This window comes from Delphinus delphis, chromosome 8 (assembly GCF_949987515.2).
Source record: "Delphinus delphis chromosome 8, mDelDel1.2, whole genome shotgun sequence".
NCBI classification, from domain to species: Eukaryota; Metazoa; Chordata; class Mammalia; order Artiodactyla; family Delphinidae; genus Delphinus; species Delphinus delphis.
Genome location: NC_082690.1, coordinates 105,023,000 through 105,042,909, shown reverse-complemented (window position 1 = coordinate 105,042,909; position 19,910 = coordinate 105,023,000). Strand labels below are relative to the sequence as shown.

At 45.6% G+C, this 19,910-nt stretch overlaps 1 protein-coding gene and 1 long non-coding RNA gene across 2 annotated transcripts in view; one reads left to right on the top strand and one right to left on the bottom strand.

Moving 5' to 3' along the window:
• Positions 1–19,910, bottom strand: part of LOC132430339 (uncharacterized) — a 42,008-nt gene that overhangs the window by 12,142 nt on the left and 9,956 nt on the right. The window lies entirely within an intron of this gene.
• Positions 1,054–2,844, top strand: POLD4 (DNA polymerase delta 4, accessory subunit). The gene is made up of 4 exons (XM_060017539.1): positions 1,054–1,340; positions 1,578–1,667; positions 1,882–1,993; positions 2,346–2,844. The coding sequence occupies exons 1-4, from the start codon at positions 1,244–1,246 to the stop codon at positions 2,368–2,370; spliced, it is 324 nt and encodes a 107-aa protein (XP_059873522.1). The 5' UTR covers positions 1,054–1,243; the 3' UTR covers positions 2,371–2,844.

Below are 19,910 nucleotides of genomic sequence, written 5' to 3'. Positions count from 1 at the left end.
CCGTGTGCTTGCCCTTTAGCCTGTGAGCTCCTGGGGAGCACGGAGGGACAATGGTTTTCTGGGGCCCCACCATTGCCTGTGACTATCAGTACTTCCTACTTCCTCATTTTATCTTGTACCGCATGGCTTGCGGGATCTTAATTCCCGGAACCAGGGATCAAACCCTCGCCCCCTTCAGTGGAAGCTCCGAGTCCTAACCACTGGACTGCCAGGGATGTCCCCAGTACTTCCTACTTTCAAGAACCATTTCTGTCTATCTCAGTAGAGTGAGTATGTGGGAAAGTGCTTTGCACAGTACTCGGCTGTGCGTGCCATATATGTGTCAGGTTTACTGTTGGTATTTTCTGCTCATACTCTCACATTGGGGTGGATTTTACTGACGAAGGACTGGGGATCCAAACGCACTCTGGCCTCCTGCGCGGTGTGGAATCTTCCTGACTAGAGGACGGGTGGGGGCAGGCTGTAGGACCCCAGGAGAGCCGAGGAGGCGAGCACTCGTCTGGACTTAGAGTGGGCAGTGTCTCTGGGCGTAGCTTTCAGAACCCATGGGCTTCTCCGGGGAGGTCTCCTAGGGCCGGTGGGGGTGCCGTGGGAGCCGGGAAGGGGTCGGGATGAGCCCAAACTCTCTCCGGACCTCCAGACCTGCCCACACAACACTCGGTGGGCCAAGGGGCGGGACTGGAAGTCTCCGGCTGGGCTCTGGGGAGTTACACACCGGCCACGGGGATTAGTGAGGCTGAAAAGAACATTTGCCTAGGAAGGGAAAACGGGAAGTGAGAGGCTGAGGATAACACTCTGCAAGTCCCCAGAGACCCGCTGTAGACCAGTGGGGGGGGGGGCAGGAGGAGGTGGTGCAGTCTGGCGATATCATGACAGGTCCCCCACCCCAGCCTCACCCCTTCTCCCCCAGAACGCAGCTGCATCAGATGCCCCGCCCCCTCTGCCTGCACCACCTGTCATTGGCTGGGGATAAGCCCTGCCCCACAGAGGCGGCCTCCCATTGGCTTAGGTCTTTGCTGTTTGCATGCCTGTGGGGGTGGGGGAGAGGCGTCATTCCTTGGAACCCTCGGACTTCCTTTCTGTTTGTCTGGGTCATCCGTCTGCCCATCGCTGGCCCCAGGCTTGCTCTCTGGCCCCAGCCCTCTCTCACTCTCTCTCTCTCTGCAGCTGTCTCTCTCGTGCCCGCTGGCCTGTCTCTCCTTCCCGGCAGTCGCCTCCTTCTCCGCCTGCCTGGGTGGCCGCCATGGGCCGGAAACGGCTCATCACTGACTCCTACCCTGTAGTGAAGAGGAGGGAGGGCTCCGCTGGGCACAGCAAGGGGGAGCTGGCACCAGAGCTAGGTCTCTGAGGTGTGGGAGGGCGGGAGGAGTGGATGTGAGGGACACGAGAGAACGTGGGCAATGGAAGGGGAAGTGAAGTATGTCCTCTGCTTCCTACACCAGACCTGGCAGTGGACAGCAGAGGCAAAGGGGCGGTGAGGGCTGGGGAACAGTGGGTCAGCTGTGAGGCAAGGGGCAGGGGACCAGCCCGGCAGGGCACAGGCTTGGGCAGGCCTGAGGAGCAGCATGTCATTGCAGGGGAAGAGCCCCAGCCCCTGAGCGTGGATGAAGCGGAGATGGAGCTGCTGAGGCAGTTTGACCTGGCCTGGCAGTATGGGCCCTGCACAGGTGAGAGCCCCCTCAGGCCCCGAGAGCACATCCCGGAGCCAGTCCTGCCACCCACTCGGCACCCAAGCAGCCCCAGCCCCTGCCTGACCCTCTCAGCACTGTGTCTGGAAACCAGGGGTGTGGAGGTCCTGACACACCCCTCCACCCACACTCTCTAGCCTGGACGCTTCCCTGCCCCCCACGAGGCCCCACTGTCTTCTTTCCACCCCCGCAGGGATCACACGGCTGCAACGCTGGCATCGCGCAGAGCAGATGGGCTTAGAGCCTCCCCAAGAAGTGTGGCAGGTGCTGCAGACCCACCCCGGTGATCCGCGCTTCCAGTGCAGGTCAGAGGCCGGTGGGGGGCTCTCAGGGGAGCCAGGGACTTCTCCAGGCACCGCCTGGCCCTGGATGGGGGCCGTCCTGACCGGAGGAAGAAATAGGTGCAGCCTTGGGGGGTCCTCGCTGAGCAGGCAAGAAGGTTCTACAAGGTGCTGCGCTCAGGAGGCAGAAGCTTGCCTTAATACTTATCTCTGAGCTAATGGTGAAGGAAGCGTACACTAGGGCCCAAGGGACTATTTAATACTGAGAGGTTGGCCAAGGACCAGAGGCCGTGGCCAAGAGCTGGGGCTGGTGAGAGCCGATCAAGAGACTTAACTGATGCGGGTTTTTCCCTCCATCCCACACCCCCTCGCACAGCCTCTGGCATCTCTACCCCCTCTGAAGCACCACCTTAGACCTCCCGCCCACTACTTGAGGACCTCCAGACACAAGCTAGAACCAGTTGCTGCCCCTCGGCTCAGCTCTGCTGTGGAGAACATTTGGCAGGAAAGAGGTTCACAGTGAAGGGAAGAGGCTGAATGTGGAGGTCCGACCAGCAGGCTCCCAGTGCCCCCTCTGAGATCCGACACAGCCGAAGCCAAGCACCTCCTACGTGGAGAGTGGTTTCTGAGGACGAGGACCTGGCCATGACCCTTCTGAAGCTGCCACGTGCCTGACCTGAACACTGTGGTCCTTGGGATGATGTGGCAAATTAGGCACAGCTTTGGGAAGAACCAGACTCCGGCAGAAGGCAGAAGACCGAAGAGGCAAAGATGTACTCCACACCTCAGGCTGGGAATCTGAGGGCAGAACTGGCTGAGCTTACGGGGCGAGGGGTTCACTAGTGCTTATCAATAAAGAACTCTGAGCCTGGGAGCCTGACCTCCAGTCTCGTAATGTGGCCCTGCTTGGACGGGCAGCACCCAGAAGGTTGATAGGTAGGAGAGAACTAGCACCATGCTTTCCTGCAAGGTGCGTGTGCCTCTTCCACTGCCTAACCCTAGACCTGAGAGGAAGGAAAGAGAGACACCTTAAAAAAAAAAAACCAACAGTCAGTCTTCACAAGCGCTGAGCAACCTCTGGCGCCCCCTGGTGGCGCACACTATTCTAGCCACCTTCCCTTACCAGCCAGGAAAACCCCACTGGAGCCACCACCTAGCCTGCCCAGGGCTGCCCACCTCACAAAAATGGGTTCTTTGTCAGAGCAGGATCCATGGGGCCCATGACTCATAAGGTCCAGACAGACATACACATACCCAGCAAGCACCTGTACTTTCCCACATGGGGGCCACCTGGATCCAAAGCAGGGTTGGGGGAGCGTTTCAACCTGCAGGACCTGCTCAAAGATGGCCATCATCTGAGGAGCTTTGTTAGGGAACTGGAAGGTCCTGGGGATGGAGGAGAACTGGCCGTATTCAGAAACAGCGCTTAGGGCACCCTGGGACATACGACGTGGAGAACGGAATCAGTACTCCTTTTAATGGTGTTACTTCATCTGATGCATCAGCCCTCCATCCTGGGGCAGGCAGAGACAGAACTATTAACTCCTTGGGAACAGGCCTAGAGGGCAATCAAGTGGCCTTTTTAGTCCCCATTTTACTGAGTACTGACCATGCCTCAAGTACTTTAAATGTATTATCCCTAAATTTCCTAAAAGTCCTTCATGGTAGGTTTTACAGAGAGGGAAACTGAAGCCTAGACGGTTGTCCAAAGTTGCCCAGAAGCGCCAGCAGCAGGTATGTGGTGGCGCAGAGACTGGGGCCGTGTGCACTGGGCTCTTCCCGTCTCCGCCGTGGCCCCTGCCCGGCTGCTGAGCACCTGCTGTGTGCTGGGCTCTAGAGCTCCTCTGGGCTGTTAGTGGTGAGGAGATGGACAACAACACACACGTAAATATGATGTCAGGCGGTGGTCAGTGCTGGGCAGAATTAGGGTGAGAGGTCAGAGAATGCCAAGGGTGCTGAAGAGGTTGGTCGGGGGAGGCTCTCCAACAGGGTGGCATCGGGCAGGCCGAAGAGACAACAAGCACACCCTCCCCAAGGCAGGCGTGTTTCCAGACTGGTCCAGGGGCAGCACGGAGGCCAGGGACTGGGCAGAGGGAGCGAGGAAGTGGGGGGGGCAAATGAGGCCAGAGAGGTAGCAGGTTGGTCCCACAGGGCCTTGTGGACCGGGACGAGGAACCTGGATTTTATCCTGAGTGAGAGAGGAAGACACTGGTGGGGTGGGTCTTAAGCCAATAAATGACAATCAATCTTACGTCTTGAAAGCATTACTCTGGCTGTTGGTAGAAAACAGACTGTGGGTTTGGGGGAAGAAGAGGCAGTGAAACCACTCAGGAGGCTGCTGGAGTTGGCCTCGTGAGAGGTGATGGTGATTTAGCCCCGCGTGGGAGATGGAGGTGGTAAGAAGCGGCCAGCTTCTTTTCTTTCTGTATTTTGAAGGGGAACTAACTGACAGGACTTGCTGATCAGTTGGCTGTGGGGTTTAAGAGAGAGAGGAGCCAAGGATAACTCCAAAGGTTTTGGCTTGAGCAACTGGAAGAACAGAGTTCCCATTACTAAGATGGGAAAGATTGCGGGAAGGGGAGGGTGGGGCAGGGAATTAAGAGTTCAGATTTGAGGTCTGTGACACATCCAAGCTGGGGAGTAGGCAGTGGACATGCAAGTCTGGAATTCTAGGGAGAGCTCTGGGTTTGAGGTATAAATTGGGGCATCTTTTAGGTGGCATTTAAAGCCGTGTGTGGGGATGAGATTACCTGAGTGAGTACAGTTAGAGGTGAGAAGTGGTCCAAGGACAGCGCTGAGGCTTCTATGCTTAGAGGCAAGGGAGGCCTGAGCAAGGAGACCGAGGAGGGGCCAGACTGGAGAGAAGTCAGGAGAGGGTAGGGCCTGGGAAGCCTGGGCAGAGGGTCAAAGTCTCAGATGCTTCTGAGAGGCTGGTAAAATGAAGCCTGAGAAGAAGAGCACACTGGACTCGGCAACGTGGCGGTCGCAGGAGACAAGCAGCTCCCACGGGGTGATGGGGATGGGACCGGGCCTGGAGTGGGCTCAGGGGGAAGGGCAGGGGAAGTGGAAACGGGGAGCATGCTGATCCTTTCAGAGACCTTTTACTGTAAAGGGAGCAGAGAAACGAGTGGCCACTGGAGAGGGTGTGGGATCAAGGAACCGTTTTGATTTGTTGTTCTGTCTCGTCTTTTGCTTTAGCTAGAGTGACAGTACAGCATAATGACCCGGTGAGGAGAGTGACCCGACAGGGAGTCTTTGTGAAGTTGAGAAGGGCCAGGACTAGGACACAGGGAAGAGTGTGGACTTAGATCGGAGCATCCACTGTGACAGGAAGGGAGGCAGAGGATATGCGAGTAGATGCAGGTAGGAGGACACGGTTTGGGATGGGAACATTCAAGAATCAGATGCTTGCTGACAGCCTGGTACGCTGGGAGGGATCTGATGTTTAGTGAGCGCCAACCCACGCCATCTGCTGCACTTCACGCTGTCTAGTTGACTGCTCAGAACAATCTCATTAGGTGAGTATTATCCACTCTCACAGATAAGGAAACCGAGGCTGAGAGGGAAAGTGCCCTGCTTCATCCATGAGCACCGGGGCTCAATTCCCACCTGGGTCTGTCTTCCCACTGTGTTACCCCACACCTGCATTCCCACCCGCACCTGCACTCCAGGTGCTTAGGGTGGCATCGAAGAGATAAGACCCACCCATGTGGAAAGCTGAAAAACAATGTACTACAGGGGCTTCCCTGGTGGCACAGTGGTTGAGAGTCCGCCTGCCGATGCAGGGGACACAGGTTCATGCCCCGGTCCAGGAAGATCCCACATGCCGTGGAGTGGCTGGGCCCGTGAGCCATGGCCACTGAGCCTGCCCGTCCGGAGCCTGTGCTCCGCAACGGGAGAGGCCGCAGCGGTGAGAGGCCCGCGTACCACAAAAAAAAAAAAAAAATGTACTACAAGTGCTACCTTGGGGCAAGTAGGAAGGTATAGACATGGAGTTCTCAGGAAGGAGAGAGTGTTAAAGGGACCCTCACTGCAAGGGCCCTGAGCACAGGACTGCCACGTCGGCATGGCCCCCGCCTTACCTCATCACGCCTGGCCTCTCAACCCACCAGGCCCCTGCTTCTCAGAACTTTCCACTGCAGAATGAATGCACACTCGCCACCAGGGCCACTCTGAACATTCTTAGTAGTTGTGTGTTTTCTCTTTGGCCAATTTTGCATTCTGCTCCATGATGTGTGTGGGGTAGTTGCTGTAACGTAAAAATGGCTGAACTTACTTACCAAGTAAAATGAACCCCAGGAAGATGTGGTCCTGTGTGGCCTATGGCTGGTTTCATATACCGCGACACGCCCACTACCACCCAGCCGAGGCTGAGCTGCACTGCAGAAAGCACCAAACAAGCGTGTGTTGGGAGGAAATAGGTCAGCGGCCCTTGAAGGGTGAGTAAGAGTCAGCAGACAGAGAAAAACATTCTAGACTGAGGGACTGGGTTGAGCAAAGGCGGTGAGGAGAGGTGGGTGTGTGTACCCAGGGGAGATGTGTGCAGACTGCAGCACTTGCTCTACAAAAACCAGCGCAGCCCAAAGCTGGCGTTTCGGTGCTTGCTGTGTATCCAGCACTGTCCTAAGTGCCTTTTTTCCTCACAGCAATCCTAGAAATTATTATAAACATTTTATAAAGCAATTTAGAGAGGAAATTCAGGCACAGAAAGGTTAAGTACTTGCCCAGGATCACACAGCATGTGACTGAGGAGAATAAACAGGATTTGATCCCAGAGTCCCGCTCCAGAGCCTGCACTCATGTCATGTGGCATAACACTAGTGAGGTGGCGGAACAAACACAGGTTCTTGAGCCTGAGACAAAGGAGTCTGGACTCATCGGTGGTGATGAGAGTGCCTGAAGGTTTTTGAGCAGGAGAGGGACAGGATAAAAATAATCATTCTGGAGAATCTGTCTGACCAGACTAGACGGGGAAGAAACTGCAGGCAGGAGGGCCAAGTAGGAAGCTATAAAATATTCAAAACATGGGTGCTGAGACCTAGATTAGCAGACAATGCAAAGGACAAAGAGCTAGCTATACGAGAGGCTGCAAAGGAAGCTGGCAAGACCTGCGTTTGGGAAGGAAGGATATGGGGAGGAGCCGGCCACTATGACTCAGGTTTTGAGCTCGGGTGGGTGAGAGAATGCTGGTGCCATGGGCAGAACAAAATGGAAACTGGGAGGGGAAGACAGGCTTGATCTCAGGCATGTTTAGTTTGAGATGACGACAGGACATCCAAATGGAAACATCTAGTAGGCAATGGAAACCCAGAGGTCAAGTCCAGCAGCAAGGTCAGAGAAGGGTGTGGAATCCAGGGGACAGAGGGGAATCACCTGCCAGGAGCTGACATTTGAGCCCATGACCATGGACGAGTTCTCTGAGAGAGGAGAGGGAGACAGGGAGAGGGTGCAAAGATAGGACCAAAGATGGCACTTGGGAAAATTCTCTCTAGAAGAAGGTGGAAGAAGGCCAGCAAAGAAGAGGGGAGAGTGTCAGAGTGGCAGGAGAGTCGACGTAGTGTTCGGGAGGCTCCCGAGAGCTTCACAAGTGGTAGTGGCTGGTGTGATGGTGCCGAGACGTCAAGGAAGATCTCATTAGGAGGAGGTGGAAAGGTACAGGATGGCTCACCCTAATTCGGTCCCCACATTTCCTGCTTCCCTCTGTCCTTGTTTTGTAATTCTCACTGGCATCTCAGCTGTCGTAGTATCTACCATGCCACACCCATCAAAGAGGGGCACACTGATTCATTCTTTATTGACTCAGGTGTGGCAGCACTTATCCACCCTCAAACTCTGACAAACTCACTAATAGCGTGAGGGCTTAAGGAGCTAATTTACCAAGAAACTCGAGTATGCAGGGAAAGGAAGACATTTCTGAATTAGACAATTCTAGAAGTAGATGGAAGCCACAGCAGTGCCAGCTTGAGCAAATTTGGGTTAACACCACCTCCAGGACTTAGGGGATCCTCAACATGATTGCTAGTTTTCTCGGCAGGTAGGTCTCCAGTCCATCCACCTGAGTCCTAATCTAGAAAACAACTTTGTGCCAGTCAGCACAGGCAAATCAGAGCCCTGGTCCCTAAGCTTCAAGAGCTTTACTGCAGTGCGCGAGAGAGACACAGAGCCCTGGTCCCTAAGCTTCAAGAGCTTACTGCAGTGCACGAGAGAGGCAGAAAAGACGTATAGGAGAATTTTAAACACTGCCACAAGACGGGTGTAAAACGGACTCAGGGAACTCAGACTTCCTGAAAACGGCCCTTTAGCTCAGCATTTAAGGATGAGTAGCGGCTTCCACAAGGTGGACAAGGTCCTTGGTAATTCTTGAGTCCTACTTCAGTCCTTTGTCTCTTGAAGGAAGAGGCATTTCCTAGAGACCTCCTATGGGGTGGAAGCCTCCCTCACTTCACCAAGAGGTTCCAATGGCTCCTGTCCTGCGAGTCCCACCTGGATTGCATGCTGTTCTCTCCTTGCAGCTCTCCTCCTCTGCATCCTGTGATAACCTGGTTATATTTTATTATAGCATGTCACATTGCTGCAACAATACATTTCATTGTCTCCACTGCTGGAGGGTATTTTATCCTTGTCACCAGTGTAACTAGCACAGGGATCGCTACATAGTAAGCACTCAAAGCTGAAAGAACCTTCCCACTTCACTCACACCTACTGTTTGATTGGTTGGTCCTGTCCAGCCTGTGAGAACCATTTATGTACCAGTTATGAAGGTCAGGCCTAAACTCCAGTGAAATCTGATCTCCATCTAAGTCACTTCTGGGGGTTGTGTGGCCTTGATGGCAGGAGCCATCTTTTCCTAGAGCCTTCTCGTCAAGGAAGGCATCAAGGCTGTCTGTCAACTTCAGAAGCAGGATCCTGTTCCATTCCTATTTTGAAGCCTGTGCCGCCACTGGGCCAGCCTGCTGAGCGTTTATCTGAGGTCCTCTCACATGAGAGTGGAGACAGTCATCCTATCCAGAGTGTGGAGGAGAATCCAGCCAACTTTTCTACATGCTCTCAAGAGCATGGCCGCCCAGGATCCTACATTACCTCCCACAATACTGGCGTGTAAACTGGTACAATCCCAAAGACACCAATTGGGCATTATTTACCAAAATTACAAATACACATATCCCTTTCAGTTCCTATGTAGAAATGTATCCTACAGATACTCTTGTATGTATAAAATAACATTATAGCACTGTTTGTAATAGCAAAGACTATAAATAGCCTACATGTCTCTCAGTGAGGCAACCAGAATGTAAGTTGTAGTAAATGATGGATGCTGTGCTGTGGAAAAGTTTGAGGAAGCTCTTTGTGTATTGGTGCAGAATGGGATGACCTGTGAAATATACAGTTACGTGTAAAAAAGGATTCACAGAACACTGTGCACACTCTGCTATAACTTAGGTTAAAAGGTGTGTATTCACTTGTTTCATGCATACAGTATCTCTGAAAAGACACCCAAGAACTTGATACCACCAGTTGCCTTTGAGAGGAAGGTAACTTGGTGGCTTGGAAATAGGAATGAGGGGAAATTTTTCATTGAATAAGACTTTTGAACTTTGAACTATGTAACTATATTACCTATTTAATCAATCAATAAGAAAAAAACTCTCATCCATGTTGATGCACTTATTTAACAAGTATTAAAAATAATAGAAACAATACCACTAGGGTATTGGATTATTGTATCGTGCATCGCGATGGCTTTGTGCATATCCCTGCACTCATGATGCTGCACTCTTTTTACTATATTCCTCTGGGAGAAAAGGGTCTTCTACCTGTCTGTATGGTGGAATCCTGGCAGTGGGAAAGTCCAGGACTCATTCCCTCTAGAAGGCCCATCTCCTCTTTTACTAGACCTCTGCCAGGCCCCTGGCACTGCCCTACACTGGGACAAGAGTCAACTTGTCACAGGGACAGGTTTCACAAGAGTGCAAACATGATGAGTCCAGTATAAAAGTCCAACCAGTTCATTCATTTATTCATCTAACAAATGCAGATGGGGCATCTGTTACTGTGACTAATATGTGGAATATATGGCTTGGGTCGCAAACCTTAAAGTTTTTCCAGTCTACCCTTAAATACATGAAAAGTTGCACAACTTCACTCCAAATAAGACTGGCAAATGCTAAAACATTTGGACAGTACACTCTGTTGGCAAGGCTTGGGGGAAACATGCAGGAGTACAGAATGGCACAGCCTCTATGGAGAGGAATTGGTGACACTGATAAGATGACAGCATTTACTTTTGACCCAGCAATCCCACTGCTAGGAATTTACCCTGAAAATTTACTTCCACAAACATAAAACAACATATGCATAAGTGTATTCACTGTGGCATTATTTGTAAAAGCAGAATATTGGAAACACCCTAAATTCTTGTCCACGGATTAAATAAACCCGCCCAAGGGAATACTGTGTAGCCATTTTTAAAAATGAGGAAGATTTCCATTAGCTGATATGGAGTGATTACCAGGACAAATTGTTAAGTATGTAGTATACTACCTTTGTGTAAGAAAGAAGGGGAAATGAGATATATATTCCAAAAAGGGAACACTGGGAAGAATAAACTAGAAACGAATAAAACGGTTACTGTTGGGGGTAGGTAAGAACGGAGTGGATGAGACAGGATAGGAAGGATATTTCTCCAAGTATATTTTCTTATATAGTTTCGGCTCTTGAACCACATAGAGATTTTCAAAAATCCTAAAATTGAATATAAACGGTAACAAATCAACCCAACTGTATGTCAAATTAATAATATAACCTCACAGAAAAAGAATATAAGGATTCAAGTAACTTTTGAACACAGTTCATGGACTTCGTAAGAACAAAAGAACCACACACACAAAAAAACTTGAACTTTACTTAGTAGGTTTGTTGTTGATAATGGTATTGGTGTACTAATTCTAAAACTGTTTTGCTGTTTTTGTATTAAAAATAGAAAATAATGAATAAACATATAAATGTTGGGAACCAGAGATTGCACTGTGAAAAAAGGGAGATAAAATATGGAATGGGGGGGAATTCCCTGGCGGTCCAGTGGTTAGGACCCCACGCTTCCACTGCAGGGGACACGGGTTCGATCCCTGGTCGGGGAACTAAGATCCCACAAGCCGCGAGGAGGGGCCAAAAAAAAAAGGAATGGCGGAAGGTGAGGAAGAGTCCTGAAGTGCTGGATTTGAATTAGAGGTATCAGTATGCTGATTTCTTTTTAAATTAACTTTTTGAAGTATCATTTATCTACAATAAAACTACAGATCTTATTTTATTTATTTATTCTGGCCATGCCACCAAAATAATAGTTATACACCAGTGTAACTACCAACCCAATTAAGATCTAGAACATTTCCATCAGCCCAGAAAGTTCCCTCACTCTCCTTTGCATCCAATCTCTCCCTCCTCTCCCATCCTAGGCAATTTGATTCCTATAATCAAAGATTTGTTTTGCCTGTTCTAGAACTCATACAAATGCCACCATTCAGCACATCTGACTTATTTCACTCAGTACAGTGTCTGTGAGATCCATTCATGTTGTGTATCAGCACTTCACTCATCTTTGTTGCTGAGTAATATTCCATTGTATGAATATACTAAAATGTAGTTATCCATTTATCAATGGATGAACATCTGGGTTATTTCTAGTTTTGGACTCTAATGAATCAAGCTGCTATGAATATTTAGGTACAAGTCTTTGTGTAGGCATTTAGTTTCATTTCTCTTGTGTAGATGCCAGGGAGTCGAATTGCTGGAAGGTGTAACATAATATACATTCAATTTTACAAGAAACTGCTAATCTGTTTTCCAAAGTGGTTCTACTTTTTCTTTTTTTTGATTATTTAAAGATCATTTTATTGAGGATTGACAACTATGCTATCATCAAAGTGGTTCTACCCTTTTACATTCCCATCAGCAATGCATGAAAGTTTTTGTTGCCCCATATCCTACCAGCACTTGTTATTGTTAGTCTTTTGAATTCTAACCGTTTAATGAGTGTAAAGTGGTACGTCATTGTGGGGTTTTTTTTCCACATCTTTATTGGAGTATAAATGCTTTACAATATTGTGTTAGTTTCTGCTGTACAACAAAGTGAATCAGCTATATGTATACATATATCCCTATATCCCCTCTCTCTTGAGCCTCCCTCCCACCCTCCCAATCCCATCCCTCTAGGTCATCACAAAGCACCGAGCTGATCTCCCTGGTGCTATGCAGCAGCTTCCCACTAGCCATCCATTGTGGTTTTAATTTGCATTTTCCTAATGTTGAGCATCTTTCATGGATTTATTTGCCATTTGTATATTTCCTTTGGTGAAGTGTCTTTTCAAATATTTTGTCCATTTTAACATCAGGTTATTTGGCTTCTTATTATTGAGTGGTAAAAGTTGTTTATATATTCTGGATACATGACTTTTGTTAAATATATGTATTGTGAATATTTTCTCCCAGTTTGCAGCTTGCTTTTTCATTTTCTTAATAGCGTTGTTTGAAGAACCAAAGTTTTTTTTTTTTTTGAACCAAAGTTTTTAATTTGATGAAATTTATCAATTTTTTCTTTTATGATTAGTGCTTTTTATATCCTAAGAAATATTTACTTACCCCAAAGTAATAAATATCTTCTCCTATGCTTTTTTCTAGATGTTTTATTGTTTTAGTTTTTACTTTAGGTCTAAGATCTATTTTGAATTAATTTTCACCCTTTTGCCCCTGATAATTGGTAATTTGTATCTTCCTTCTTCTTTTCCTTAATCAGTCTTACTAGGGGTTTATCAATTTATTAATATTTTCAAAGAACCAACTTTTGGCTTTGCTAACTTTCTCTGTTCTTTGTATATTTTCTATACAAAAGCATTAGTGAAGAGCATTAATTTCTGCTCTTCACTATCTCTTCCTTCCTTTGGCTTTAACTTGGTCTTTTACTAATTTATTTTTGAGATAGTATTCACATAACATAAAATCCACCACTTAAAAGTGTACAATTCAATGGTTTTTAGTATATTCACTATGTTGTGCAATCACTGCCACCATCTAATTCCAGAACTTTCCCATTACCCTATTATCAGTCAGTCCCAGTTCTCCCCGCCAACCACTAGTCTACTTTCTGTCTCCATGGATTTGCCTATTCTGAATATTTCATGTAAATGGAATCACACAATACGTGGACTTTTGTGTCTGGCTTCTTTCATTTAGCATAAGGTTTTCAAGAATCATACATGCTGTAATTACTTCATTCCTTTTTATGGCTGAATAGTATTCCATTGTGTGGATATATCACATCTTGTTTATCCATTCATTAGTTGGTGGACATTTGAGTTGTTTCTACTTTTTGGCTATATGACTAACATTGCTATGAACATCCATGTACAACTTTTTATATGAACATATGTGGGGTATATATTTAGGAGTAGGATTGATGGATCATATGGTAATTCTGTTTAACTTTTTGAGACACCACCAAACTTTTTCTGGCGCTTTTTAAAAAAAATATATCTATTTTGGCTGCGTTGGGTCTTCGTTGCTGCATGCGAACTTTCTCTAGTTGTGGCAAGCAGGGGCTACTCTTCATTGCAGTGTGCGGGCTTCTCATTGCAGTGGCTGCTCTTGTTGTGGAGCACGGGCTCTAGGCGCGCAGACTTCAGTAGTTGTGGCTCGCAGGCTCAGTAGTTGTGGCTCGCAGGCTGTAGAGCGCAGGCTCAGTAGTTGTGGCACACGGGCTTAGTTGCTCCGCAGCATGTGGGAACTTCCTGGACCAGGGCTCGAACCCATGTCCTCTGCTTTAGTAGGTGGATTCTTAACCACTGTACCACCAGGGAAGTCCCTTTTTCTGGCTTCTTAAGGTAGAAATGTAGAATATTGATTTTAAACCTTTGTCTTTTTTTTCTGATATAGGCATTTAAAGTTATATTTTCCTCTAAGTACTTTTTAAAATTTTTATTTATTTATTTTTGGCTGTGTTGGGTCTTTGTTGCTGTGCGCGGGCTTTCTCTAGCTGCGGAGAGCAGGGGCTACTCTTCGTTGCAGTGTGCGGGCTTCTCATTGCGTTGTCTTCTCTTGTTGCAGAGCATGGGCTCTAGGCACGCGGGCTTCAGTAGTTGTGGCACAGGGGCTCTAGAGCACAGGCTAAGTAGTTGTGGTGCATGGGCTTAGCTGCTCCATGGCATGTGGGATCTTCCCAGACCAGGGCTCGAACCCGTGTCCCCTGCATTGGCAGGTGGATTCTTTTTTTTTTTTTTTTTTGCGGTATGCGGGCCTCTCACTGTTGTGGCCTCTTCCGTTGCAGAGCACAGGCTCCGGACGCACAGGCTCAGCGACCATGGCTCACGGGCCCAGCCGCTCCGCGGCATGTGTGATCTTCCCAGACCGGGGCACGAACTCGTGTCCCCTGCATCGGCAGGCAGACCCTCAACCACTGCGCCACCAGGCAGGCAGATTCTTAACCTCTGTGCCACCAGGGAAGTCCCTCTCTAAGTACTTCTTTAGCTGCACTACACAAATTTTGATATTCTGTGCTTTCATTGTTGTTCAGCTTAAAATATATTTTCTAATTTCATTTGTTTTCTTCTTTGACTCATTAGTTATATAGAAATACATTCTTTAATTTCTAACCATCTGTGGATTTTCCAGATATATATTTTTTCTAATTTAATTCCATGGTGATTAGAGAGCATATTCTATGAGATTTTAATCTTTTGAAATTTATTGAGATTTATCTTATGGCCCAGGATATAATCTAGCTTAGTGAATATTACATGTGTACTTGAAAAAAAAAAGTTCTGCAATTATGGGGTGGAGTTTTTTAATGTCAATTATATCAAGTTGGTTGATTGTATTCTTCTGATTTTCTAAATCTTATCGCTTTTTTGCCTAGATATTCTACCAATTATCAGTAGAGGAGTTTTCAAATCTCTGACTGTAAGTGTGCATTTGTCTGTTTTTTCCCTTTAGTTCTGTCAGCTTTTTATTGTATTTTATTTATTTTTTATACAGCAGGTTCTTATTAGTCATCCATTTTATACACATCAGTGTATACATGTCAATCCCAATCTCCAAATTCATCCCACCATCCCCCACCCCCTGCCGCTTTCCCCCCTTGGTGTCCATACGTTTGTTCTCTACATCTGTGTCTCTATTTCTGCCCTGCAAACCGGTTCATCTGTACCATTTTCTAGGTTCCACATATACGCGTTAATATACGATATTTGTTTTTCTCTTTCTGACTTACCTCACTCTGTATGACAGTCTCTAGATCTACCCACGTCTCTACAAATGACCCAATTTCGTTCCTTTTTATGGCTGAGTAATACTCCATTGTATGTATGTACCACATCTTCTTTATCCATTCATCTGTCGATGGGCATTTAGGTTGCTTCCATGACCTGGCTATTGTAAACAGTGCTGCAATGAACATTGGGGTGCATGTGTCTTTTTGAATTATGGTTTTCTTTGGGTATATGCCCAGTAGTGGGATTGCTGGGTCATATGGTAATTCTATTTTTAGTTTTTTAAGGAACCTCCATACTGTTCTCCATAGTGGCTGTATCAATTTACATTCCCACCAACAATGCAAGAGGGTTCCCTTTTCTCCACACCCTCTCCAGCATTTGTTGTTTGTAGATTTTCTGATGATGTCCATTCTAATCTGTGTGAGGTGATACCTCATTGTAGTTTTGATTTGCATTTCTCTAGTAATTAATGATGTTGAGCAGCTTTTCATGTGCTTCTTGGCCATCTGTATGTCTTCTTTGGAGAAATGTCTATTTAGGTCTTCTGCCCATTTTTTTTTTTTTTAGTAAATTTATTTATTTATTTATTATTTTTGGCTGCGTTGGGTCTTTGTTGCTGTGTGAGGGCTTTCTCTAGTTGTGGTGAGCGGGGGCTACTCTTTGTTGCGGTGCACAGGCTTCTCATTGCGGTGGCTTCTCTTGTTGTGGAGCACGGGCTCTAGGCACGCAGGCTTCAGTAGTTGTGGCATGCAGGCTTGGTAGTTGTGGCACACGGGCTTAGTTACTCCACGGCATGAGGGATCTTCCTGGACCAGGGCTTGAACCCGTGTCCCCTGCATTGGCAGGTGGATTCCTAACCACTGCACCACCCGGAAAGCCCTTCTGCCCATTTTTTGATTGGATTGTTTATTTTTTTAATATTGAGCTGCATGAGCTGTTTATATATTTTGGAGATTAATTCTTTATCCGTTGATCCGTTTGCAAATATTTTCTCCCATTCTGACCGTTGTCTTTTCGTCTTGTTTGTGGTTTCCTTTGCTTTGCAAACGCTTTGAAGTTTCATTAGGTCCCATTTGTTTATTTTTGTTTTTATTTCCTTTTCTCTAGGAGGTGGATCTAAAAAGATCTTGCTGTGATTTATGTCAAGGAGTGTTCTTCCTATGTTTTCCTCTAAGTGTTTTATAGTGTCTGGTTTTACATTTAGGTCTCTAATCCATTTTGAGTTTATTTTTGTGTATGATGTTAGGGAGTGTTCTAATTTCATTCTTTTACATGTAGCTGCCCAGTTTTCCCAGCACCACTTATTGAAGAGACTGTCTTTTCTCCATTGTATACCCTTGCCTCCTTTGTCATAGATTAGTTGACCATAGGTGCATGGGTTTATCTCTGGGCTTTCTATCCTGTTCCATTGATCTATATTTCTGTTTTTGTGCCAGTACCATATTGTCTTGATTACTGTACTTCGTAGTATAGTCTGAAGTCAGGGAGTCTGATTCCTTCAGCTCCTTTTTTTTCCCTCAAGACTGCTTTGGCTATTCGGGGTCTTTTGTGTCTCCATACAAATTTTAAGATTTTTTGTTCTAGTTCTGTAAAAAATGCCACTGGTAATTTGATAGGGGTTGCACTGAATCTGTAGATTGCTTTGGGTAGTATAGTCATTTTCACAATATTGATTCTTCCAATCCAAGAACATGGTATATCTCTCCATCTGTTTGTGTCATCTTTGATTTCTTTCATCAGTGTCTTATAGTTTTCTGAGTACAGGTCTTTTGCCTCCTTAGGTAGGTTTATTCCTAGGTATTTTATTCTTTTTGTTGCAAGGGTGAATGGGATTGTTTCCTTAATTTCTCTTTCCGATCTTTCGTTGTTAGTATATAGGAATGATAGAGATTTCTATGCATTAATTTTGTATCCTGCAACTTTACCAGATTCATTGATTAGTTCTAGTAGTTTTTCTGGTGGCATCTTTAGGATTCTCTAGGTATAGTATCATGTCATCTGCAAACGGTGACAGTTTTACTTCTTCTTTTGCAATTTGTATTCCTTTTATTTCTTTTTCTTTTCTGATTGCCGTGGCTAGGACTTCCAAAACCAAGTTGAATAATAGTGGCGAGAGTGGACATCCTTGCCCTATTCCTGATCTTAGAGGAAATGCTTTCAGTTTTTCACCATTGAGAATGATGTTTGCTGTGGGTTTGTCACATATGGCCTTTATTATGTTGAGGTAAGTTCCCTCTATGCTCACTCTCTGGAGAGATTTTTATCATAAATGGGTGTTGAATTTTGTCAAAAGCTTTCTCTGCATCTATGGAGATGATGGTATCGTTTTTATTCTTCAATTTGTTAATATGGTGTATCACACTGATTGATTTGCATATATTGAAGAATCCTTGCATCCCTGGGATAAATCCCACTTGATTGTGGTGTATGATCCTTTTAATGTGTTTTTGGATTCTGTTTGCTAGTATTTTGTTGAGGATTTGTGCATCTATATTCATCAGTGATATTGGTCTGTAATTTTCTTTTTTTGTACTACCTTTGTCTTGTTTTGGTATCAGGGTGATGGTGGCTTCATAGAATGAGTTTGGAGTGTTCCTTCCTCTGCAATTTTTTGGAAGAGTTTGAGAAGGATGGGTGTTAGCTCTTCTCTAAATGTTTGATAGAATTCACCTGTGAAGCCATCTGGTCCTGGACTTTTGTTTGTTGGAAGATTTTTAATCACAGTTTCAATTTCATTACTTGTGATTCGTCTGTTCATATTTTCTATTTCTTCCTGGTTCAGTCTTGGAAGGTTATACCTTTCTAAGAATTTGTCCATTTCTTCCAGGTTGTCCATTTTATTGGCATAGAGTTGCTTGTAGTAGTCTCTTAGGATGCTTTGTATTTCTGTGGTGTCCATTGTAACTTCTCCTTTTCCATTTCTAATTTTATTGATTTGAGCCCTCTCCCTCTTCTTCTTGATGAGTCTGGCTAAAGGTTTATCAATTTTGTTTATCTTCTCAAAGAACCATCTTTTAGTTTCATTGATCTTTGCTATTGTTTTCTTTGTTTCTATTTCATTTATTTCTGCTCTGATCTTTATGATTTCTTTCCTTCTACTAACTTTGGGGTTTTTTTTGTTCTTCTTTCTCTAGTTCCTTTAGGTGTAATGTTAGATTGTTTATTTGAGATTTTTCTTGTTTCTTGAGGTAGGCTTGTATTGCTATAAACTTCCCTCTTAGAACAGCTTTTGCTGCATCCCATAGGTTTTGGATCATCATGTTTTTGTTGTCATTTGTCTCTAGGTATTTTTTGATTTCCTCTTTGATTTCTTCAGTGATCTCTTGGTTATTTAGTAACGTATTGTTTAGCCTCCATGTGTTTATGTTTTTTACGTTTTTTTTCCCTGTAATTGATTTCTAATCTCATGGTGTTGTGGTTGGAAAAGATGCTTGATATGATTTCAATTTTCTTAAATTCACTGAGGCTTGATTTGTGACCCAGGATGTGATCTATCCTGGAGAATGTTCTGTGTGCACTTGAGAAGAAAGTGTAATCTTCTGTTTTTGGATGGAATGTCTTATAAATAGCAATTAAATCTATCTGGTCTATTGTGTCATTTAAAGCTTGTGTTTCCTTATTAATTTTCTGCCTGGATGATCTGTCCATTGGTGTAAGTGAGGTGTTGAAGTCCCCCAGTATTATTGTGTTACTGTCGATTTCCTCTTTTATAGCTGTTAGCAGTTGCCTTATGTATTGAGGTGTTCCTATGTTGGGTGCATATATATTTATAATGTTGTATCTTCTTCTTGGATTGATCCCTTGTTTATTATGTAGTGTCCTTCCTTGTCTCTTGTAACATTCTTTATTTTAAAGTCTATTTTATCTGATATGAGTATTGTTACTCCAGTTTTCTTTTGATTACCTTTTGCACAGAATATCTTTTTCCATCCCCTCACTTTCAGTCTGTATGTGTCCCTAGGTCTGAAGTGGGTCTCTGGTAGACAGCATATACATGGGTCTTGTTTTTGTATCCATTCAGCGAGACTGTGTCTTTTGGTTGGAGTATTTAATCCATTCACGTTTAAGGAAATTATCGATATATATGTTCCTATTACCTTTATCTTAATTGTTATGGGTTTGTTTTTGTAGGTCTTTTTCTTCTTCTTCTTTTTTTTTTTTTTTTTGCGGTACGCGGGCCTCTCACTGTTGTGGCCTCTCTCCCATTGTGGAGCACAGGCTCCGGACACGCAGGCTCAGCGGCCATGGTTCGTGGGCCCAGACACTCTGCAGCATGTGGGATACTCCCGGACGAGGGCACGAACCCATGTCCCCTGCATCGGCAGGTGGACTCTCAACCACTGCACCACCAGGGAAGCCCTGATTGTCTGTAAAGCTTTTGATTTCTCCATCGAATCTGAATGAGATCCTTGCCGGGTAGAGTAATCTTGGTTGTAGTTTCTTCCCTTTCATCACTTTAATTATATCATGCCACTCCCTTCTGGCTTGTAGAGTTTCTGCTGAGAAACCAGCTGTTAACCTTATGGGAGTTCCCTTGTATGTTATTTGTCATTTTTCCCTTGTTGCTTTCAATAATTTTTCTTTGTCTTTAATTTTTGTCAGTTTGATTACTATGTGTCTTGGCATGTTTCTCCTTGGGTTTATCCTGCCTGGGACTCTCTGCTCTTCTTGGACTTGGGTGG